The sequence below is a fragment of the Panthera uncia genome (assembly GCF_023721935.1).
Source record: "Panthera uncia isolate 11264 chromosome A3 unlocalized genomic scaffold, Puncia_PCG_1.0 HiC_scaffold_11, whole genome shotgun sequence".
In the NCBI taxonomy this organism is placed as follows: Eukaryota; Metazoa; Chordata; class Mammalia; order Carnivora; family Felidae; genus Panthera; species Panthera uncia.
In genome coordinates this window covers 53225630-53250933 of record NW_026057578.1, presented here as the reverse complement: position 1 = coordinate 53250933, position 25304 = coordinate 53225630, and the positions used below count along the sequence as shown (strand labels likewise).

The 25304-nt window shown below is 49.0% G+C and overlaps 1 protein-coding gene across 6 annotated transcripts in view; it reads right to left on the bottom strand.

Moving 5' to 3' along the window:
• UXS1 (UDP-glucuronate decarboxylase 1) overlaps positions 1–25304 on the bottom strand; it is a 95450-nt gene that overhangs the window by 6437 nt on the left and 63709 nt on the right. For all 6 annotated transcript variants that reach the window (XM_049651236.1, XM_049651237.1, XM_049651238.1 and 3 more), the window contains 4 exons: positions 23772–23831; positions 20849–20970; positions 10359–10478; positions 2946–2989 (listed from right to left, as the gene is read on the bottom strand). In XM_049651236.1, coding sequence (XP_049507193.1) covers positions 2946–2989; positions 10359–10478; positions 20849–20970; positions 23772–23831 — 346 coding nt within the window. The remainder of the gene's footprint in view (positions 1–2945; positions 2990–10358; positions 10479–20848; positions 20971–23771; positions 23832–25304) is intronic.

The following is a 25304-nucleotide window of genomic DNA, read 5'->3' as shown; positions in this document are numbered from 1 at the left end:
CCCCCCCCCCCCCCCAGACTCCTCGAATGGAACGGTCAGGGGATCTGGATGTTTCAGATGGATCGTGACCGACTGGGCCATGAAGGTGAAGAGAAGTAAGCAAACTTTCGCTTACCAAGGTTTGGTTCTTATTTTCAGAGGCTTTAAAGTGTGGCTCTGTTAAAAAAAAGTTACTTCGTAAAAATGACACCTCACTGTGGCACACAAGCACTTGTTCCACGTCTACTTTCATCGGCTGTGCTGCTCAGGAGATGTTTAAAGTTCTGCTCTGGTGATCCAAAGGTAGTCTATGTTGAAACCTTCCCCTCCTCCTCTGTCATTACCAGCAAGGAGCAGGTTGCCAGGGTCAGTTTCCAAAAGAAAACCTGTTTTTGCTTTCCTTTTCATTGGGGAAAAAAAAAAATCTGGGGGGTGGGATATTTAGCAAACTAGTTTCTGAATTTTTGTCTCTGACGATTGAGTATTTTATGTGAACATGCCTAAAGTCCGTTCCACTCTCATAGGTCAAGCTTCATCATGATGGCAGTAATTATTACATTACATCACAACACGTCTCTCATGGCATAGGCCACTACATAACTCGTAAGAAGACGTTAAAAGCTGCCATTCCGTAGCATCCACAATCATTTTTTGAACTGAAGTGGGGTGGGGGAGGGAGGGCCCACATTAAACTGGAAGGCAACGGACTCGTGCAGTCATCCTCGTGGCAGGGACACGCATCTTTTACGTAATAAGTTGGCAACTTTTAAGGTCAAAATTGCACAGATCACACTTTTAACCTGAAGCTCTTTGAAAGTGTCATTTTGACAAAGTGACTTTAAAAAAAAAAAAAAAAAAAAAAAAAGCATGACTTTCTTGTGTGAATGAGGCCGTAACCTGACCGTGAAAACATCAGACCCAGTCATGCCAAGATGTGAATGTGCCAAGATGTGAATGTGTATGGTATGATCACCTGGACCTCAGAAACCATGAAATGTCGCTTCAGGGCAACTGTGGATTTTGGAAAGTTAACTTAGTACAGTAAGCACAGACTCAGACGTTGCACATTTTTAACTGCAAAGTAAACAAATTCTCAGTTTCTAAAAAACAGCTTGGTAAAAATAGCAAAACTGTAAGTTATCTGCCTCAGCAGGGTCTTGAATAACAAAAATTGGAAGTCAGGAGAGCGGTCTGCCCGAGCTTGCTACAGCCATCGGAGCACACACCGTGGGCACGTTTGGTCCTGAGCTGGCATGGTGTCGGTATGTGCACCACTGAATTCTTAAAATATTTTAATCACTGGCGGAAGAGGTATGAGGCTATTTTAAATGAATTTTGTATCTGCTGCCTTTGGAATAATGAGCACGGCAAAAAAGATCCAGTTCTAACTGCTCTGTTACTGCACAGTCTCCATGACAGTTCACGAGCTGTCACCGCTGGAGACGTTTGGGGGCCACCGGTGAGGTGGCTCCAGGAAATGCCAGGAACTGCAGGACTCCCTCACAATGTGCACAGACTGGGGGTGGGCGAAGGCAGGTGGGATGAAAGTGTGTTATTAGGAAAGATGGTGCTCGATACCCAGAGGTCCAATTAAGATGGTCCGGATACAGAAATGTAGCATGATGAATTTTCTCTGAGCACATGGTTCCTGGGGTAAGTGCTTTGAAATGAAAACAATCCTGAAGGAGTGGCTGCTGCAAATTTCCTGGTTAAATCCTTCTTAAGAGTATCTGGGCAACAAAATGTACCAGTTATATTTTACTCCCAGGCTTTGTGTCCTGCTCGGCAAGACACTCAAGGCCAGGGAGGAAAAAAAACAAAAAACAAAAAAACAAAACCAACCACTGACCGTGATGTATGTTTATTCATAGCTTTCTTTTAGACTGTGAAAATTAACAAATACTTTCGGGGGAAAAAAAAAATCTATGGTAGTTGTTGTTATTTTTGTTTAAAAGACTTTTTTTTTTTTTCCTAGAAGTTCTATTTTTCAAAGAGACTTCCACCCAGGACTCTCACATAATCAGACAAAAGTCTATGCGGTTGCTCTGGCCAAGATGGCCCAGACCTGTGCCCGCCCCCCCACCACCCCATCACTGCTGTAGCACCCCTGGGATGGCCTCGGGACACACGAGGAATATCATTTTCCGAATGACAGGCATCCCAGGGTATTTGCATTGAAAAGTGAAAAATACAGGGTACCCAGATGCAGAGCTGGATTTTACGAGGATTTAGGATATCAGAAACTAATAAAGAACTCATAGTAACCATGGCATGTGGGGAAATATTTTGGTATATCCAACTGTTTATAACTCTCTTCCCAGAACCCAAGCTGCATTTTAAAATGTCACCAACTGAACTGACAAGAAAACTAGACATGAGGATTAACAAGAAAACGATAAAAATTATGTGAGACTATTCAACAAAGTTCTCAAATGTATTTTTTTCCGTTCCAGCATAAAATCTGACATGAGGACAGTCTACCTTATCTTTCCCTTAATGAGGACAGTCTCACCCGCCCCAGAAAGCCACATTTCAAATGGGTCTGATTTCAGCACCTGTGGGTTTGCTGGATGATTAAGGCCATCTCTCCAATTGGTGTGAACCGGAAATCAAGTCGCCCTCAGAACTGGGCAAGTTTCCCTATGAAACACTAGGTGGCAGTAAAAGATTAGCACATGAGTCATAAAAGTCTGGGACTTACTTGCAAAAAAAAAAATTAAAGATTTTAAATGTGGGGCTTGAACTCGCAACGCCGAGGTCAAGAGTCACATGCTCCACCAACTGAGCCAGGCAGGCGCCCCTAGAATTTTAGCTTTTAAACAGAGAACCCCAAGGGCTTTCCATCTGAAAATTAAAACGGACTTTTAACTGAGCCACGACAGAGATGTGAAAATAATTAACGTATAAAACAGACACAGGCTGTTTGGGCCGCACCACCTCTGCCGGAAGCGGCCCAGCTGCCTTACCTGACGTACTGGAACGCTCTCGTCTGTGACCCGGATCCATACACCTAGGAGGAAAGCAACAGTCAGGCTGCCCGAGAAAACCACACTGCAATGGGAAAACGGGGTTCCTGAGAACTCCAGGGGCACAGACTGACCTCAGATCTGACAGCGGAGGGGCAGTGATGCGACAACTCACTCTGTACTTCAAAATAATGCCCCAACACGAGAACGTGCACATACACACGTCAAGTCTGTCCTCCAGAGTGGGCAGCGGGAGGAGTTGCTTCTACTGCGGTCTTGTGATGGGTCATGGATTACGTTGGGTTCTGGGGCCTCTGCGTCCAGCAGGGTGACGGACACGCATAAGCAGTGAGCAGTACATGGAACAGTCCACCCCGACTGCCCATCAGAACAGCTGGTGCTCAGTCAGACCAGTCACAGAATCTCTGGGGAGGAGGCGGCAGGCACCTCGGTATGTTTACAACCAGTTCCCCAAGCGATCCTAATGTGCAGCCAAGTTTGAGAACCACCCAGGAAACTCTGGATAGGAGATGGAGGTGGCGGGAGAGAGGAAGGGGAGGGCTTCAACGCTCCATTTGTGTCCCCTGCACATCGTCATGTCTCCGGGCCTCCACTCGGTTCCTTTCCTCCACCGCTACAGACCCCCTTGTCTAAACGTCCCCTCCTTGTGACACTTCCCTGGCTCGTTCTCCAGGCCAGAATGAACGACTCTGCCCTTGATGCTCAGCCATTCACACCATTCCTCTAGACTCTCTCCGCCACTCACACCAGCTTCCTAGGCTGTGGGCTCCTGGGCACAGGCGCCGTGTCTGACTCACCCATTCCCTGCTGTAGCACACACCACCCGTGCTCCACGAACATGTGCTGAACAGTAACCTTGTAAGCTCTGCAGTTTACAACCGCTTAGAATGAAGAGATGGACACAGAAGGCTCTTTGAAGCACCCCCTATAGTCACAGAGAAGGAAGGAGCCACAGGGCTTTTGTTTGCCTGCTTGTGGTGGGAAGGTGGCAGCGGGGAGGACGAACCACCTTCTGGGACAGCCTGATTTCCAAGCCGGAACAGAACAACACCGGCGCCTCCTGCCACAGGCTGCCTGATGCCAAAGAGGAGCCGGAGGCCAAGAGCCCCACAGTCCACACCAGCCTCCTGGCCTTGCTTCCCAACAGGGCTATGCAGGGCTCGGGCCGCCGGACTGGAGAAGCAAATGGGAAGGGACAGGTAAAGGGAGAAAAGCATGCCTCACAGGCACCTGCCTTTTTCTTTCTTTAAAAGGTTTATACCTGAATAAACATTTGCATATACCAACGTCAAAGGGGCATCAGACTGACCTACTGGGGCGAAGGCCCTCCCAGCGAGAAAAGCCCAGGGAACTGATTTAGGGAGCCTTCTGTCTACAAGACACAAAACATCGAAGAAAGAGGAGTGCACCTCTCAGAAGCAGACCCACCCTTTCCGGGCAGTTCTGCCTGAACCCAAAGCCTTGGTCTTGCTGGCCCTTCTGCTACATTTGGGCAAGTCAGAAAGGAAGCCTCAGGCCCAGTAAGTAGGAAGTAGAATTGGGAGTGGGGGAGGGCCATCCACTACTGCAATGCTGGCTCGTCCCCTTGGAAATCCACCTCCATCCGAGGGGTCCTGCAGGTGTGACGCCCGTAGTATTTTTCGTACAACCTCATTACAGATGGGGTCATGGAAGCTCAGAGCGCTGCAGTGACCGGCATCCAGGAGAGCAAAGTCTACCCTGACTCCAAGTCCGGGGATCTTTTTCCTACCCCACCGCATCAGTAATTTCAGAACGGCCTGTAGCTTCAGCTGTCAGCGATGGCCTACCAGTTGGCACTGAGCCATTCTCCCATCTCATTATAATGTGATCCGATTTAGACGACCCCCCTCAACCCGAGTGACCGCATCCTCGATGCATAGGTTTGCAGACGTGAAAGCCATACTGTTGGTTGTCGGCCATGTACCTGCCGCTCCCGGCTTGTGGAGTCAACACGGAGGGTGCAGACACTCCTCTCTGCCTGCACCTTCCCGCCGCCCCTGCTCAGGTCCCTGCGACAGCGGGTCAGGTGGTCTGCTGCCACGTGCCGGCAACACGCACAGAAGCCCACTGCACGTGCAGAGCAGCAACAGCCTTCAACGTGCCTGGCTGCAGGCGTGGTCTCTACTCCCACGAGCCCTCCGTCCCCCTGATGGGACCCAGTGCCGCGGGCTGGCTGAGCCAGAGCCAGAGCCAGAGCCAGGGGTAGGTTAAGTGGGCTGCCCGCATTAGGACTCTGAAGAATCACACCACACGCCTTCTCAACAATAGGAGTTAAGAGAATCGTGATGGTGACGCTCACAAAACGTTGTAAACCCAGAGGGAAAACTCAAGCAAGCTGCGTCTGTTGAGTGTTTCACACAGTGGCCTTGTTCAGAGGGCCCTCCCAGACGGGGCAGGGATGACCAGAGGCCAGGATGTCCTCAGGCACACCTCCCCAGCTGTAGGCACCTGAGTCGGCAGAGGCGGGGCTCAGTCTGTCTCCTTGAGACCCAGAGACAAAAGCCCCTCAGCAGCACCCCCACCGCAGACACCTTCCACTGAGGTCCCACTTGATGTCCAAGTGGGGTAGCAACTGGCCCTCGGAAAAGTCCCCGTTACAGAAGGAGGCAATGGGAGGACCCCTATGCCCAGGCTGTGGGAGGAATGCAAGGATCCCGGGGACCCCCACGCACAACTCTCCTGGATCCTGTCAATGATCGACTTTGAAGATGTGCTCCAGTGTGCGCACTTAGTTCAAATGCACTGTGAGCGGTGCCCCTGGACCCTTCTTCCCTTGCATCCTTATAAAGTCCTATTGGATTTAAGTTTCTGTAGAGTATCGTATCCTTCATCTCTGCTTTGGTTTAAATCCGTCTCCCTATATACATCCCCAGTATTTATTAATACGATGACCTTGAATTCTTGTGTGTACAGTTCACTGTGTGCAACGTGAAGAAATAAAGAAAGGGTGCACGTGGGAGAGAGAAGATGCTATGTGCCCCTCTCCCCAGCAAATACACCCACCCTGACCTCAGAGCACCCGGAGCCCTGCATACCCCCCGGCCCAACCATAAGGCACACCAGGGCAGGCACCGAATCTCACCCACAGTCCTGACAACAAGCAGATAAGCAACAAATGCTACAACATGAACAACCCAGGGCCTGGTGCTGCCGGTGAGTACGGCACAGCTCCCACGGCTGCCTAGTTTTCCTCTACGAGAAGACACCAGGGCTTTTAGCAGCTCTGGCTTCGCTTCATGGAATGAGAGAAGAGCAAGGAGATTCAGGGTCCTGCTCAGTCTGGTAACGAGGGCTGTGTGCAGGTCAAAGCAGAATGGAGATTCAGGAATTCCCAAAAGGGAGAGGTAAGCCAGTGGGCGGGGAGGCAGCCAAGAGCACAAGGAGCACTACCAGGGAGCATCACAGGGGAGAGGGGAGGAGCATACTGAACACTGCAGGGGAGCACCACAGGGGAGCACTCTGGGGGAACGCAGCAAACGTGGGGGGCATGAGGAGCACTGCGGGGCGATGGGGGTCATGGGGAGGACAGCCAGGGAGCATGGGGAGCACTATGTAGCGAGCAAAGAGAGTAGCACAGGAAGCACTGCAGGGGAGCACAGAGAGCATGGGGTCATGAGGAACATGCAGGAGTATAGCGAGCTCTGCAGGGGAGCACTAGGGGGAGCATGAAGAGCACCACAAGGAGCTTGTCAGGATAAGGAACACGGGGGGTGGTGGGCGAGGCATGAGGAGCCCTGCGGGGCAGCATGGGGCGCATGCATCAGCCCAAACCCCACTGCTGTGCCTCGTGCCTCTGTCAACGAAGGCCCCAAATCAGAGAGCACTTCCGATACTACACTGTGGATACAAACAGTGTATAAATAAAATGCAGACTTTGGTCTCAGAAGTAGGGTTTCTCCAAAATTTCCCTTTAGAAAAACAGCAAGACTTTTTAAAAGATACAGACTGTGACTCAAACCCCAATTCTTACACATCCAGAAAAAAATCAATGTTATCTGCAAGTTGGAATAAATCACAGGAAGGTGGCAAGACAGAATTAAACCCCACTGTGAACATGTGTATAGGTCACATGTGAGCGAGCAAGTGCTTAAACTGAATGGTAAACTCAAGTCTCTTCAAAATAAACTTAGTAAGCTAGCCCTCCTCGACTATTTTCTAAACTCAACTATTTTCTAAACTTTCTGAACTGGATTGCAGGATTTTCTGAGCTTCTGTGTGCTCAAACTAGACAGAACAGAGCTTCTGTGCGTGACTCACAGAACTCAGCAAAATATTCCGAGTTACCCTAACAGAGGTCTATGACTCAAGGTGGGGACAGGTCCAAAGAATGGTATTTTCCCAGAGATAAGATAACAAAAGACTTCAGGGAAATAGCAGCTGGAAGGCGGGTGACCACAGTAACCCAGCTTGGAAAAGGGAAGGCAAGATACTAAGCTGCTACAAATGAGATCTTTAGTCTTAGAAAGAACTTGCTGGCAATGAACAGGAAGGGAAAGGATGGTTGTACCTCCTCGTTAAGCAAAGTGTTCCCCAAGATGGGCTGGACAGAGAGTCATGACACATGACCTCCTCCTCCAAGACTTCTCCACAGAGCCATCTGACGAAAGAAGAGAGGCTACCTCAATGGGGCAGCAAAGGACGAAAAGTTTAGCGACTCCATCAAATCACTAAAGGGAAATAGAATGCTGTGTGACAGGAGAGACCAGACACTTCTGAAAAGCCTCCCTGAGGACTCCTGCCACCAGAGGCGCCTAGAAAAGATGGAACGCGGCGTGTTTTGGACTCGTCGCAGTCCTGCTCGGCACCAGTCGTCCTGCTGCCGGGTCCCTGGCACAGAAGCTCTGGTGGCGAGGAGACAACACATGAGTTACCACCATCTGCCCACAATAGGTGCTTTCTTGGGCTGGCGAGGACTAGCTTCCCACCTGACACTTGGAGCACTGGCTGCAGCCCAGAAGGCAATCAGTCAAGAAGCTGTTTCTCAGAAAGCTTTTAACAGTTTGCTCTGCAAACAAAGCAGCTCTGATCTCGGGTGTGAACATAGTCAGGGAGGGCAGTGGCTAAAAAAGCTCCAGGAGTGTCCCTGAGGGTGAGGAATTCTCAACCAAGCAGCTGGACTTGAGGGGTTCCCGTGCAGGAACCCCGGGGGCCCAAACAGCAGGCAGAAGGGGAACACGGAGGAGAGGCAGCTTAGCTTTCAGTAACACTAAGGCCACTACTTCCAGAACAAGCCCCAGAGCCCTTGTGCTCATCACAAAGGCAAGCAGCCACTATAAACCCAATCGTTAGCTTGACCAGCACTCATCACACGCCTCCTGGGCACCAGGCACTCTTCTGGCAGCTGGGGACTCGGCCATGAATGAAACTAGATCCTGATTCCAGAGCTGACACTCGAGAGGGGATTGGTGGCTGGAAAAATAATACTTCAGTCAGTGATCAGTGCAGGGAAAACAGAAAGCATGGTTAGGAGGGGAGAGTGGCAGGTGGGTGTCATTACATATAGAATGGTCCAGATGAGAGGATGATTGAACAAGGAGATGCCTGGAAGGAATGTGCTCCCTGGAAAGGTAGAAGCAAAAAGCTGGGGTTGCAGAGCAGCGGGGCAAAAAGCTGGGGTATGCAGGGAGGCCCGTGAATCACGCTCTCAGCAGGTGAAAGCTCTCGAGCTTCTACTTATCTTTAAAGGATCCCCTGGCTGCTGGGCAGAGAGCCCCTGACAGGGAGAATGAGCGGCTGGAAGGCCAGGGCAATAAACTGGGAGTGTGTGGCATGAGGGCCAGGGGCAGTGACAGAAGAGGTAGACGGGGCTGGATTCTGAATCTCTCTATGGCAAGACCACCAGGCTGTGCCAATGGAGTAAGAAGGAGAGGAGCCAGGGTGTCCACGGCGTGGCCATCTGCAGGCCCCGAGGCTTGGAGCCAGCAGCTGGTAAGTGGGAGGGGGGAGCAGGTGTGTGGCACCCTGAGAAAGGGTTTGGATTCACCTCTCTCCCGCATGTGTGCAGGAAAGTCACCCACAACATGTGTCTTGCCCTGGATCAGGGGGCACATCATCTTGTAACAGGCTCAGCATTTTGTTCTGAATAGGCAGTGGTGTAGCCAACCTAGCCAAGAAGAAATAGGAGCACCACAGGGAACAGTGATCGAGAGCAGAGGCTCCGGCTCCGACTGGCAGCCGCTGTCCGGCCACATAAGCTTGGGCAATTCCTCTAACCTCCATGATTCAGTCTTCCCAGCTGGACAGTGGGCTAATAGAACCTGCGCCCCATACATCTGTCGTGAGCACTGAGTGACTTAATGGAGCTTCAGTCTCCCCATCTGGACAACAGGCTAATAGAATCTGCGTCCCCCACATCTGTCGTGAGCACTGAGTGACTTAATGGATGCAAACATCACTGAATAGGAGACGGTAAATTTACTCTACTGAGAGACAGATGGATGGATACGTATGTACACAGAGCTGTAACGTTCCCTCCGGAATCCACTCAGCTGATAAGCAAACCGTCCTGCAGTTTTCAGAGTAACCAGACCCTTATCTACCCTGGATGTCCACCAAACACTGAGCCTGAAAGGACGCAGAGGCTACAGGGCTGGAAGATGTGAGGAAGACAGCAGGAGGAGGAGGAGGAGGAGGAGGAGGAGGAGGATGAAGGAGGCAGGAGGGCAGAGGAGCAGGAAGAGGAGAGGAAGAGAGAACTGAGGATTGAGCAAAACCAAAGAAAACCATCTGAACTGAATCAGCAAACCCCACACAGAGCAGGCGAGAGCCACTCCTCCCCGAGGAGGCGACAGGGGGTGGTGGAGATGAGCTACCCATCCTGACGCCACAGGGGTATCTGAGGGCATCAGGCGGCTGGTGCTCACCTGTACTCTACGCTTGAACCACTGACCCCAAACCACCAGGGTCCTGAAGCCTCCCAGGTTGAGTGCAACCAGCAGAGGGCATATGGGCGTCACCATGACAACTGCCAAGACTTGCCCCAGACACCTCACTTAGCAATCTGAGGGTCACTGAGGACACACACAGCCCTGGCTACAGCTGGAGGGCCAGAACAGTGTCCAGAAAGGTGGTTGCTGGCAGGCTGGTGCGGCCAGACATACCGAGCAGCATGGACCCAAGCAGCATGGACCAGGCTGTAGCCCGCACACTAGACTATCTGTGCGCCTGGAGAACAAGCCCACCAGGTTCTGCTGCTTCTCTTCCGGGTTCTAGCCCCGCGCCTTCCCTCCTCGTCACTAAGGGCAGCAGGATGTGCCCCGTGCAAAGGGACAACTGCGGGAAAATTATTCCCTGAACCAAGAGGCACTGCTCCTTTGTCACTTGCTGGCAGACTGCCAACTTTTTCTGCCCCCACCCGAGGCCCGCACAAACCGTGAGCGGCTCGCCCTGTAGCGCCTGCAGGATGAAGTTGCTGACGACCCGGCCGTCGTTCATGTGCATGCGTGGCCCAAAGGTGTTGAAGATCCTGGCCACCCGCACTTCCACGCCTTCCTGGAACAGCAGAAGAGGACGTGAGATGCAGTTCACTTTGTGTTTCTGGTGCCCGGCCCATAAAGGAAGTCTGAAAATGTCTGGCTTTTTGCTCCCAGATGAGGGTGGTTTTCTGGTTCAGTCTACATGATGCATTCGTTAACAAATATGAGGACTGCACACAGTTATACCAAACTCAAATGTGTCCCCAATCCCACTATCAGGCCACTGGCATCAACCCTCTGCCAGAAAACCTGAGAGGTAGCTAAACAGTACAAGGGGAAAACACGTTTGGAGAAAAATTTTTTCCCAGCAAATAAATATCTATTTCCCAAATAGGACCATGCCATGCATAGTCCTTTATAATCTTCTTCACACAGTATTTCCTGCAGGTTTACTAGTCAATAGTGATTTAAATGTCAATGAATGTTTAATAGCTGATTTGAAGAAAAACAAGCAAATACTTTATCCTGGAAAAGAAGGGACATACGGGTATTCTTTTGAAGAGCCACGCTGTCTTACACTCCCAATCTGGTCCACTGGAAAACTTGTTTTAGTGAAAACCTAAAGACAATCTGGCACCCCCTGTAGGTTGGTATCTAAAAGACCTGGAAAGATACATGCCAACATTATTTAAAATGGCTGTCTCTACATGGTCGGATTACAGGTGCTCACTTTCTTCTACGTGTTTTTTAAATCTATTTTTGTTCCAATAAATATGTATTACTTCTTTTTTATAGTAAGATAAATTTTTTTAATTTTATTTTTTATTTTTTAAAACGTACATCCAAATTAGTTACATATGTGAAACAATGATTTCATGAGTAGATTCCTTAATGCCCCTTACCCATTTAGCCCATCCCCCCCCCCACAACCCTTCTCATAACCCTCAGTTTGTTCTCCATATTTATGAGTCTCTTCTGTTTTGTTCCCCTCCCTGTTTTTATATTATTTTTGTTTCCCTTCCCTTACGTTCAACTGTTTTGTCTCTTAAAGTCCTCATATGAGTGAAGTCATATGATTTTTGTCTTTCTCTGATTAATTTTACTTAGCATAATACCCTCCAGTTCCATCCACGTAGTTGCAAATGGCAAGATTTCATTCTTTTTAATTGCCGAGTAATACTCCGTTGTCTATAATATACCGCATTTTTTAAACCATTCATCCATCAACGGACATTTGGGCTCTTTCCATACTTTGGCTATTGTTGATAGTGCTGCTATAATCATGGGAAATATGTAGTACTTTTGTGATCAAGAAAAGTATATTTTCAAATCTATAATCAGGAAAGTTTTTTTTTAATGGTTTTATTGACTTTTGAGAGAGAGAGAGAGAGAGAGGGAGGGAGGGAGGGAGGGAGGGAATATGAATGAATGGGGGAGGGGCACGGAGAGAGGGAGACACAGAATCTGAAGCAGGCTCCAGGCTCTGAGCTGTCAGCACAGAGTCTGATGCAGGGCTCGAACTCACGAGCAGTGAGATCATTACCTGAGCCGAAGTCAGATGCTTAACCAACTGAGCCACCCGGGTGCCCCCAGGAAAGTACATTTTTAAACCCCAAAAGGCTTCTCTAAACTATCTCACGCAATTCTTAATTTCACAGGCTACTTTTTCATGAATCAAAAAGTTAAATGTTTTGGGGCGCCTGAGGGGCTCAGTTGTTTAAGTGTCCGACTCTTGATTTCTGCTCAGGTCATGCTCTCACGGTCAGTAGATGGAGCCCCATATCAGGCTCTGTGCTGCGTGCGCAGCCTGCTTGAGATTTTCCCTCTGGCCCTCCCCTGTGCATGTGCTCATGTGTGCTCTCGGTCTCTCTCAAAAAAAAGTTAAATGTTTGCATTACACCCTGAATTAGTGGACTTCCACAGCATCTGTGTCTCTAATTTGTTTCACCCATTAGACTACAGACACGTATTTTCCAGGCGTCTGAGGACAGGCAGGATGGCAGCGTGAGGCCCAGGGGCTCATGTGCCCTCCAACTCCACTTGTTCTCACTGAGCTGCACTATTCTTTGGAGAGGAACAGTACGTACCTCACAGGGGGATCATAAAAAGGAAGCCGGTCCTGCATAACGCTTGGCACGGGCCTGGCAGCCAAAAGCAGTAGTTGCTATTGTGTTTACTTGACCAGAAAGTTCTTATCTTTTCTAATTCTACTGCCTCAGATCTGGCACAGGCTAGGAGCCAATGGACCCTCAGCTAACCGGGCTGATTATGCACAGACTTCACCACCACTGGGATGACTGAGAGGTGATGAGCTACAGTGTCCCAAGGGTCCATGAGGTCTCCCTGTGGCTGGAACCACCTGGCTGGCCACCTCTGCTCACGGCAGCCTTATCTCTGTCCCAGTTGCTAGACAAACATTAGCAATTTTATGGGCACCAAGATGTGAAACTGCTGGGAAGCATGGATCCAGCAAACAGCTCACTTCTAGAAACCAGAAGGCTACATTTTTGCTAGGGCCTCCCAGCAATACATTATAATGTTCACATGAGCTACTCAGAGTTTTAGGATTAAGGTATGAGCTCTAATTCTAGGTCCATGAATAAATCATTCTTTTCTGTACTGAACTAACCAGAAAATATTTCCAAGATGGGGTGAGGGGGAGAAAGAAGCAGAGATGTTGACCTCAGTAGAAAAGAACTCGAAAAGTAGCCACTTGCATTTAATTGTTAAGATGAGGAAAGATCAGAAGTGGATGAATATGACATTATTCTAGAAAAAGACTGGAAAAGCCTCAGCAAATTTACAAGAGCCAAACCCACGTGCCCAGCAGGGGGAAGCTCGTGGCCTATACAAGGTTTGCAACAAATCAGATGCTTTCATCCTCTGAACTTTATCCCCTGGAACAACCTTCCAGAACAAGGCCTTATAAAAGCCGTGTTCTGAAGACACGAACTGACCAGGATGTAAAGGAGCCTGTTTTTATGGTTTTCCCATTTGGGTTATAAACTTAGGTGCTATAGGACAATGCCTCTGGATAGGTGTGGTTGCCAGGATAGCCACCTCACCTTTCCGAGAATTCGAGCTCTGAAACATGAAATCCATAGCTCTCAAATGAAATCAACATAAACCCAAGGCTCATGCAACATAAGACCCGCTCTCCTATCGTGCAGTGGCTCTGGAGTTTGCATACTGCCTCCTCAGGACACAAAGGCCACCCCCATTCTGCACGCACAGTCTAACAGCCCTCCTCCCCTGCTATCCTGCAGGGCCCTTGCATGACAGGGTGGACAGTCAACAGATACTGACACGGCTGCTTATGGTGGCAGCTTGGTGGGTGGACACATACGCACCTTGGAGGAAGGTATAATTACTCCCCGTCTCACACCTGAGGAAAGGGCCAGTGTCTGACACAAAGCCTACTTCCCTGGATGAAACCCCAGAAGGTGCCTACAGGCTGCAATGCCTCTTCGGGGAGACCCTCCTCTGAAGGACCAATGAGCAAACGCATGCACAAACTCCTAATTCATATTCAACCTTCCGTCTGCCAGGGACAGAGTCGTGGTGACTACCGCGCTGGTGCGTGACTTTCCACCATGGCATGTTGCACGATCTCTGCACACGCACACGCGTGCGTGCACACACACACCAGCAACCCGGAAAAGGAACTGCCGAGTCTTTCAGAATGGCTGGGTTTCACTGTGTCCGTGGTTTTGTCCTGGGTGGGGATCAGGAGTCGTTCACTTAGGACTCCGAGCATCAGGAAGCTTTTTATCAAGCATTAGGGCGACTCCTCTAAGTTTGAGACACAGCAACACAAAACCAGTGGAAACCTAAGAGAAGACAATGCTTGGGGTGCCACCCGAGTGAGCATATGTAAGCACACGTAGGTAAAGAACACGTGGCTTGCTTTGATAACTGGGCTTTGGAAACCGTGGCCAGACTGCAGTAATACACAACCCCAGATGGTAAGTTGGCATCAGAAGGTCTCTTCCCCTATTTCTAGGGCCCAAGAAGGGTGAAGGGTTTGGTAGGCAGGCCTGACTGATCAACCAGTGGTAACTCAAGAGATACAGTGAGGGAACAAAGACTCCTCCCTCCCCAAATATCTCCAGAGGACAGAAATGCTGCCAGCAGGGATTAAATGAGCTCTCCCTCAAACGCTCTCTTTTAAAATGCAATCATTGCTTGGCAACTACTGTCGCCAGCCAGTGAACAACACAGCATGATCACAGTCACTGTCTTCGCTGATGGCAGGTGCCGGAGGACAGAACACAGAAGCCCTGCTTTGAGAGAGCAGGTGCCGACCAAGAGCTGACCATCTGCCACCCGCTCCGTGGTTGTGGGCAGCCTGCTCGGAAGGCAGGGATGGGGACAGAAGAAATAAGAAATGCTCCTGGATACGACGGGCCTGACTCTGTGATGCTTCCATAATCCTCCTGACACCGCTGGGAGAAGTGCACTCACGTCCCAAGAGCAATAGGATCATGAGGCCCTGAACAGTGACCTGGGTAATTCCCCTACGACCTCTCCTAAATGCATCCTGATGAGGTCTGCAGGCCGTTACAGAACACAGAGCAGTCTTGCCGTGCAGGGTTCTCCAAAGTGCTAAAAAGTTCCAATTCGCTCTCAGTGGTGGCGGAGGGAGGAGGACACACAAGGTCAGGGGCCGCTAGCTACGTGTCTGCCTGGCAATCACTCTCAACAGCCCTGCTTTGGTCTTAACAATCAGCCCAGAGTGTTTGCTGTGCAGCGCATGGTGAAGCCAGGAGGGGTAAGTACTACTCTGCCAGTTTCCGGCTGGGACTTGTGGGGTGTGGAGGGCCAGGTGCTCAGCGAGTAAGCCATGGAGCCAGGAGACAGGACAAGGCTGGCACTGGACAACTCCAGGCCACGAGTCTTGACCCCTACGGGTGAATACTACCTTCAAACATTTGACTTATAAGCTGCTTGCTGAATATATATTTTTCAAACTAAAACATATATACCAACTATGTAATTTTTTAAAAGTACCCTGGGGTGCCTCAGTGGCTCAGTCGGTTAAGTGTCCGGCTTCAGCTCAGGTCATGATCTCACAGTTCATGAGTTCAAGCCCCACGTCAGACTCTGTGCTGACAGCTCAGAGCCTGGAGCCTGCTTCGGATTCTGTGTCTCCCTCTCTTTCTGCCCTTCCCCTGCTCACATTCTGTGTGTGTGTGTCTCTCTCTCTCAAGAATAAATAAATATTAAAAAAAATTAAAACAAAAAAGTACCCTGATGTCACAAAATAAAACAAAACCCAAAAGGCCACTGGACTCGATGATTTCTGAGTTTTCAGTCTTTCTGCTTGGCCAATCTATGGTTTTATGAATGGTGGCTTGTTTTGCAGACCCAGTCCTGTAGGTGGGCCACAGACCCCAGAGAGTCAGACTCACGTGGGGCCATGAGCTCAACTGCACACCAACCACTGACCACAGCGAGTGGACAAGTCCCCACATTTGAAGTCCCCAGATTCATCCATGTGCACAAAGAACGCAGACCTTAATTCCTCCCTGACAAGTTCAAAGGACAGGTTTCCCCTGGGATCCAGAAGTAGAGTGTTTCTATGAAACCCTTCATAAGCTGGGATGACATAAAACAAAGAAGCAATTACCATGAATTTATATGGGAAAATTTTTGAGCGTTCCCGGACTCCAAAAGTAACCTCTCTTTGCCTTTTCTGATACCCAAGGACACACCTTGCTAACATGAACAGAATAAACCGAGACAAAGCCCAGATGGTCCCGGACACAGGTCAAGGCTCTGGCACCTGGCGCGATGCTGAGATGCTGTGTGTGGCTTCTGGGTAAGGCGCTCGGGGAGGGTGGGGGGGTGGGGGGAGGGCTCACAGCCTCTGTAACGGCTCGATGAAAAACCAACCCTGAATGCTATTTTTGCCTTTCACATGTTTTTGTAAAGGTGACGATCCTGTTTGGGTTCCATCTCATTCCACCCCCTGGAAGAAGACTCACGGGAGCTTCTCCTTCTGTAAAGGATGTGTCCTGAAACGTGTACGTGTGATAGATTTTTCTGGGAAGTCAGGTTCTATTTAGAATATGTTAGCATATTTCCATACATGAAAACAAACTCAGGATTCTGAGAATCTTTTGGAAAAGGGAAAATCGTCCTTTAGATCTTTAGAAAAAGATCTCTAAAATCTTTAGACCAAGATTATTCATGCCTCTTTTCATCTTGATTATATTCTCCATCCTTATCTATTGGATTTATTCAGAGTAAGATACAACCACATACCATATGGGGTCTTCCCAATGAAGTGACAACTGACACTTCAGAAGAGATGTGTCATGTAAAAAAAAAAAAAAAAGAGTTTAAGTTATTGAAATAACTAAGTAAAAATATGCCAAAGGATGATGGTTTATCCTTCTCTCTGGTCATTCTTTTTTCATCTGTTTCCAGACAGCGTAAATCGTACACCTGAAGCTTTGAATGTATCTTGCTATCTTGAAAGGCTGAATTTATAACTATAAACTGGCACAGTTCCTTGGTGGTTAACCTCACCGCTCTATCAGCGGCTGGTCATTCCAGAGCAATGCCGTGTGGACTGCCGGCCCAGGTGTCCTCACTGAGTGCGTGTGCTTCAGGGCAGCGCCGACGCCCGGGACTCAGAGCTGCACCTTCTCTTGCCCAGCCAAGCTTCCTCACCCACGATGCCCCACCGGGACCACCAGGAAAGGGCCAAGGAGCACGCGCTGCCGCCAGTGTGGGTCCTGACTCCACTTACAGGCGAGGGAGCTAAGAACAAGTTTTGTAGCCCACCTTCCCATCTGGAAAATGGGCCACCCACCCCTACTTCAAAGGCATCATGAGAATGAGGGGATATTAAACAGACTAAGCCCTACAGACTGAGCCCTAACAGAGGCCAGCACACCGCAGGCCCTCACAGCCCACAGGGTCCGGCTCCTCTGCGCCACCCAGAACAGGCCTGCAGGGCAGCACCTCCAGAACTGCGGGGCACTGAACTGAGCACTTAGGGTCCACAAGGGCTACATCCACTAAGGAAGCACAAGCAGCAGCAAAGTCAGAGTTCTGAAAATCAGTCACTTGGGAGTGAGAACCCCAAAGATGGTCTGATTTGCCCCAGACCAGGCCACACCCGGAGGGGCCAACACTGACTCCCTCAGACCAGGCCACACCCAGAGGAGCCAACCCCATATGGACAGGAAGTGTCCGACCTACTCTTTCTCAGAGCTAATATAATAATCCCGAGTAAAAGATTTTACTTGGGTCCTAAACGTTTACATCCTTCACAGTCTTCACATGGCGGCGTTTATTTGTTTTGTCCTTATTTTTATCTCTGGATGGGATTACGGGTAACAATTTTTCTTCCTTCCTGCTCATCTGTGTTTTCTTATTTTCTATTCCTGGCCCTGCATCCTGCCAGAGCAGCAACACAAAACACTTTTCGACTGCAGGAAATGCACCAATGTTTCTCTCCTCCTCCTCAGCATGGATTCAGACTAAGGAGGGAGAGAGAACCCGTAGGGGGCCCAGTTGTGGACCCATGGCTCTCCCTGCAAGGAAGCAGAGTTATTTGTAAGGCAAATAGTAGTGGGGTGAAGGTGGGAAGCCCATGCTGTGCCTTCTTCACAGGCCTCTCAGAACTCGGGCAAGGCCAGTGACCTCTGCCCCAGTGCATGGCCCTTGGCTGTGCTGTCCACACATCAAGAGGCATGACCTCTACTTGTCTGCTGTGCGGCCACCAGAACCAGACATGACCTTGCCACCCAGAGGCACGGCCACTCCCTGACCTAATGGCTACCCCACAGGAGCAGGAGCAGTGCTACGGCGGAAGTGCATCACATCTGCTTACGAGTCCCAACTGGCCACAAGGGGCATGTGCTATTTCCAGATGACAGTGACTGTAACACTCACCCAACACGAGTCCTTGGACAGGTGTGCCAAACAATGTGATGAGTCTGGACAAGTCTACAGGCCACTAGGTGCTGTCAGCCGAGACCCCAAGCTTCTCAAAAGCACAGAGCCTTTCTTCTACAAGGCGTTCTGAGACCTAGTACCAGGACATAGTTCCCACAGGTAGAGCCCCTGGTGTTCCAGTGAGAAGCACACGATTAACTTGACCATGGATGTGACTCTTCCATCCACACAACACTCGTCTGCTGGGGCCTTCGGTGTGTGAAGCACATCCCAGACATTCCACAGTAAAGGCATCATTCAAGTGAGGGACTGTCCTTCACCAGGACAGCCCCTGCAATGCAGGGACACCCTCTTGACAGGGCTCTTATCAGGGACACTTAGGCACAGACCAACTGTACACACAAGGGGCTTCTAATGGGAACATGAGTTTACAGTTTTCAGAGTAATGCTACTTGTGCCATTAACCTCCCAAGACCTCCGTGAGCAGAAACATAAATGCTGACAGATCCAGATTTATCTAGATGCTACATTCCCGATATCATGAGCCAGATGAATCGGATGCAATGGTAGTTTGTGTTTTTGAAATGAGTACCCTAGCTAGTGTGTGGATGTGTATCACAGTTCCTGGCATACAGTCGGTGCTCAATAAATGCTGGCTATATTATTACTATCACAATTACCATGAGCTCATACCTTGAGGAGATAGCTATTCCCTATAGACACTCCTTAGACTCACTGAATAAAAGTTCAATTAAAATGACCTATTTGCCCACCAGCTTTAACCTATCTAAAAATTCACTAAGAAACACCACAAGAATGAAAGCAAAAGAAAACAGTTGAGAAACACAAGTCTTCAAACTCTTTATACAATAAAATCGCAACACGTGCCCCTTAAGAACACAGGTTAGTTTTCTCAAGTACCAACACATCCAGACATTGTTCTCTGTACCTGGGAGGCCATCTTATGTACATTTTATTTTAATATTTATTTATTTTTGCGAGAGAGAGAGCCAGAGTGAGAGCAGGGGAGGGGCAGAGAGAGAGGGAGACACAGAATCTGAAAGACTCCAGGCTCTGAGCTGTCAGCACAGAGCCCGATGTGGGGCTCAAACTCACAGACTGCGAGATCATGACCTGAGCCGAAGTCGGACACTTAACTGACTTAGCCACCCAGATGCCCCGGGAGGCAATCTTAAATTGTGGGGTCAAGGTATTCTGGACTCAAGAATGAGAAAGTTATGCCCTTTCTATAACTGATTAATGCTTCTCCTTTTTTAAAATAATTTTTTTAATGTTTATTTATTTTTGAGAGAGAGAGCATGAGCAGGGGAGGGGCAGAGACAGGGGGAGACAGAAGATCCGATAGAACAGAGCCCAGTGCAGGGCTTGAACTCACAAACTGTTGAGATCATGACCTGAGCCAAAGTCTGACGCTTCTGAAGACTGAGCCACCCAGGCATCCACTGATTAATGTTTCTTAAAATAAATGGATAATACAAGCCGATTGCCCAAAGTAGCTTAGAAAGCAATTAGTTTTGCTTCTGGCTGAGAAAAAAGACAGAATAAATAAATGCCCACATAGACAGAGGTTATTTTATAGGTTTTTAATGTTGGTATTTCACTAAAAATATAAGGGAAAAAACCCCTCCTGACAACTCTCCTCTGAAAAAAAGAAAGATGCTCAGGGACACTCAGCGCCGGGCACACTGACAATGCCTCTCCCCTCATGCAACGTGCACTGCCATCTAAGGTCGCCTGCTGCTCCCAGGGACAGGCAATCAAGTCTCTAAGTCCTAGGAGTATGGGCCACACCATCTGACTGCAGTCCACAATGATTTATGCCCATATCCCTCCCTCTACTAGAGGGCATGTCTGGGGGGACCTCAGAAAGCTGGTCCAAGCTCAGGGACAGTGACCAAGGAAAGGATGGACTACTCTGGGTCCTTGCCTGGAGGCAGAGCTGGGGTGGGAACCGAGGCCCTCCACCTCTTGGTCAGTGGGCTCTTTTGGCTACACCATGTGGGTGACCAGATCTGCCCCATGACACCATTCATGGGAGAAACCTCCAGTAGAGCAATGAATAATTAAGAAGGCAGGAAACAGTATGAAATAAATATAAACAACAATTCCTAAGGAAGTTCAAATTAAAGCAATAATAAATTCATTTGTAGACCTATTAAATAACTCAGAAGAAAAGTAAACAACAACAAAAATAAACTTCACTAATTTGAAGGCTTCAGGAAAACACAGGCACTTACTAACTGCTGATGGGCAATTAGGCAATAAAGAAATGTACCATTCATAGTCATGTAACAGCATTCCAAACCAAAGAATGTATCTCCAGGAAACTGTTTTTTAAAACGGACATACACGGGAAAAGCTGCTGATAATACTATTAATTTACAGTAGTGGGAAACTAAACTCTCCCAGTAGCCACTTAATCACGGCGTTTCATTCCTGTATGGTGCTTTGCATTTGACAGGACAGGTGCTCCATGTGTCTACACCCCAAGCCCCCCAGGATGCGGTTCGATACCTGCTTCATGTAGGCATAGCACATGGTCTCGGCAACGCGCTTCCCTTCATCGTAGCAGGCTCGGGGTCCTATTGGATTCACGTGGCCCCAGTAATCTTCACTCTGAGGGTGGACTTCAGGATCTGTGAGTGCAGGAAAGTGAGACCATGTGTTCATCAAGCTTGTATGCATCGTGAACAATGAATATTTACGATGCAAGAGACTGCTCTAGAAAGACCAGGGTAAACATTTACAAATGGAGAGACCCTGATCAATGTTGCACTGCCCATTCTCTAAGTTCCAGTGGGACAGGCTGGACAGTACTTTTACAGGGGAAGAAATAAAGTAAAAGACCAGGGTTCTCTCAACTGCAAGCCCCTCTCCCGTAAACTGTTCTTAACACTTAATTATACAAGCTATAATTAAATGTAATCTACGTGAAGGGATGTATGGTTCAACTTTATATTTATAAAATATGTAATTACAGCAAAGCCTGTACTTCTTGAAATAACTTCAGGAGCACCTCTGTGGAACACAAGGACTTCCCCACGTGCCAACAACCCTAGAACAAACTCGAGAGCCTCAATGAGACATTAGTACCCTGGTCTGTGTAGGTGGAAGGACGGAGCGTCCCTAAGGCAAATGACCGCTTGTTCCCTTAGCACACATTTTATATTTCCCAACTTTTGTTTCTCTGGTGTGTAAATCAATCACATTTTAAGATGTGCCAAAGGCACAGACCATTTAAAGAAACCTAGTAACAAATTCTTTTTTAACACAAGTGTATTTTGGGAATGTGGATACCTAATTTATATGGCACACTAGGAATTTTATACAGCCATAGCCAAGAAACCTGGACAGTGTACAGGAGCTCTGTGTTATAAATTCATCTCGTGCTTATCTTATAGCCAAAATCTGACTGCAGCTCATGGATACAGAGTCACGAATACACAGGTGCCCGAGTCGGCCGGCCCCCCTCGGAGACTGGTGCCCCCCACCCCTGCAGTGTGGCCGAATCCAGGGGCAGGTTCAGACCTCTCTATCCAGTGCTGTGGTTTAAAATTCTCTTAAGAAGGGGGCATGTTTCTACTACAGGATGAGAGAAGAGGTCTATGGCAAATACCCCCTGAGAGAAGAAAACCAGCAACTTAATTTCACACAGATGTTAACAGATGATTGACATTAGGCCTTTTCTGGGAATTTCTGACAAGGGCCAGGCAAGCTAGACTCCAAAGAGACCATCATAAATTTGGCAAATGGTAAGAAAGAAGACCAGGCACACGCATGCATCTGTCCCTCAATTGGCACCCTGGGCTGAAGTGTCCAGGGTGCCCAAGGTTCAAGACACCACTTTAAAAGTGCCCACTCTCTGTGATAAAAGTAAAGGTCTAGAGTCATAATTGATTTCCAATTAGTCTCCCCTTCTCAGCATTTTGTGAGGCTAACACACTAAGCACCCACTCCACAAAATGCCAGTTTCCTGCACTATTCAAACATCAGAGCAGACCAGTTACACCCTGATGTTACTTAGAACCCTAAAAACTGATGACAAACTGTCATCAAATGTGCAGATAATAAATGAAGTGAGAGGAGGAAGAAGGCTGGACAGGGAAAAGATGTCACTGTGCCCTTTTGGCCAATATGAGGAATACCTTTATATCTGAGACATTTAAAAAGATTCAGCCCTTTGAGGTGCATGTGGGTGGCTCAGTTGGTTAAGTGTCCTACTCTCGATCTTGCTTAGGTGATGATCTCACGGTTCATGGAATAAAGCCCCGCGTCAGATGCTGCGCTGACAGTGTGGAGCCTCCTTGGTATTCTCTCTCTCCCCCTCTCTCTCTGACCCTCTCCTGCATGCTCTCTCACCAAATTAAAAAAAAAAAAAAATTCAGCCCTCTCAACTGTGATATATAAAGCTCATCAGAGGAAGAGAAGGGGAATCATCCAATGACTTATAAAGGGAAACTGACCCCTTGTGAAGTCTTGCTATGGAAAGCAACAGGGAGGCGGAATGCAAACCCACTTAGCTGTCTGTTCTAAAAGCAATGAGGGGAACAGGTAGGGGGTGGATGCTTTTAACTGCCAAGATTTCATTTTCACAGGGATTACAAAGAATAGAACTGCATTTAGTAGAACTTCTCTTTTTCTAGATTTTTTTTTCAATCAGTTCCCTTATTTAAAAAGAAAAAAAACAAAACAAACATCTCTTCCTGTTTTGCCCCTTCACTTCATTTCTCTGTCCAAAACAGTAATGTGAAGTAGATAAGTTGCACGTCAGGGTCTAGCTTCTGCTGCTTCAACAATGCCGTCCTCCACAACCCTGCACCCGTTGGTTTGGGGTTGAACCTGCACCCCTCATCCTGCTCCTAACCCAGGCTGGCTTAATGGGCCTGGAGGGGAGGTAAAGTTCTGCAGGTTGGCAAAACAGGCTCGTGGTTTTCTGGCATTCCCTACTTAAGGTTCTTCCAGAAGTCGTTATACAACAGGTGAGGCAATCAGTACATATCTCTTTGCCAAGCAAGCAAAAGCCAACCCCTGAGCTCTTGGTGGGTCAGGCTCACAGCACCCACTGCTCATACTGAAGAATAACGTGCTCCAGCTAACCTGGCCAAAAAATCCCTACTGCGTGATTTCTGGGGTCCTTTCAGAGCCGAATGGGAAACACCCCTCTGTGGCTTTGTAAATGGCGGGGCCTCCTGCGCAAGATGACATGAAGCAGTCGTCCAAGGGTGTTCTTCGGCGGGAGGAAAAGGGGTTCGTGCTTTTCCGAGAGCAGACCACGGGTGGCTGACAGGTGGCCTCGCTGCTGGCTCGTGCACAAGCAGGGAGAGTGGGCTGGGCCGTCTTACACACGGAATCCTGCACTCATTTTTGATTCCTTCCTTCACCTGAGACAGTCCCATGGGCCCAGAGCAAGCACTACGGGGGGAGCCCCACCACTCACCTCCATACACCTCCGAGGTGGAGGCCAGGAGCAGGCGAGCGCCGACTCGTTTTGCCAGCCCTACAGAAAGCAAAGATACGATCAGAGAAGCTGACAACCTCAGGGAAACGAAGTTACAGAAGCGCATGCATGTTTTTGTGGCCAGTTGATGCAGTTTTTTAGTATTAATTGTATCTGATCATCTGTGCCCTGTGCACCATCCACTCATATTGTATCTACCTTGAAGCAAACAAACAAAAAACCAAAATAGAAGAACACAAACGAAACCTCAGAGGCACAGTATTTAGTTGGACACTTGTAGGTGTAGGTGCAGGCAGGGCCAAATGGAGAATCTGTTAGTTTGGTGAGGTGTGGGTTCGGGGTTACCACCAGTAGGCAGAAGGCAAGGCCATACGCACCTTCCCTTCCACCGTCCCTGTGACGCGGCCCACCTGCCACTTCCTCGACGTGCCCCCTGGCATTCTGACTGTGCTGGAGCCAGCCCCCGCCGGCTGGGCCCCTCCACACCGCCCCCCCCCCCCACCATCTCCTTCAAGGCTCGGCTGCAACAGCCCCTTCTCCAAAACAAGTCATGACATCCCTGTGTCGGGCTCTAAACGCTTTCCTGCACAGACCCCTTGCAGGCAAAATGGACTAGAACACTGTGCTCGGTGGTAGTCAGGTAGGTATGGAAAGTCTCTAGGCACTCACAAAGTCCCAATGTTCATCAGAGGCTCACAGCAGCTGTGTGCCAAAGAGGCCCATTGCCCTTCACTTAACCCAATGGCTCCCGAACGTACTCCCCCATGGAGCCTTTGTGGACAGATGCCACCAAATCGACAGGCCGGGGGTGCCACACACCCAGTGCTGCACGCATGCCCGCCCACGGGGCAGAGGTCCAGCACGGTGTCTGTGAAGTGCTGGGGCTGGGAGCTGGGTGTACGCACACAGCCTGCGGGCACTTCTGGAGGCAGCCAGGTGACACAGAAGGGCCCTGGCATGAGGGGTCCTGGGGTGTGGGTGTGGGAGCACCCAGGGGAGGAAAGCAGGGAGCCATGAAGACGCCCAAGAACAAGAGAGCAGAGCTGCCAAACAGGAAGGATCTGGAGATCATCTGCGCAAATGCCACAACATGCTGGAACAAATAAATGCTAAAAAGGGACGTAGCAGGATCTGGAATTTATAGGCTAAGGCTACCAACACCACAGGTCTGTCTCTTTCACTCCTATTTCAGCCCTCGGAAGTCTGCCGAGTGATCACTGTACCACATCACTGCATAGACGCATCAGTAGCAGTTTCAAAAGGAAGGACCCCAGGATGTTTTTTTTTTTTTTTTTTTTTTTTTTTTGTAATACACTTTTGAGGTAACTGTAGAGTCAAACGTGGTCATACAAAGTCAACAGAGAGAGACCCTGCATAGCCTCTACTGAATTCCCCCCAACAGTAAAAGGCTGCAAAACCAGAGTACAATATCCCAAGCAGGACACTGACATGGATACACTCAGGACCCAGAGCATCTCCATCATCGTGAGGACCCCTTGGCGGGGAGCCAGG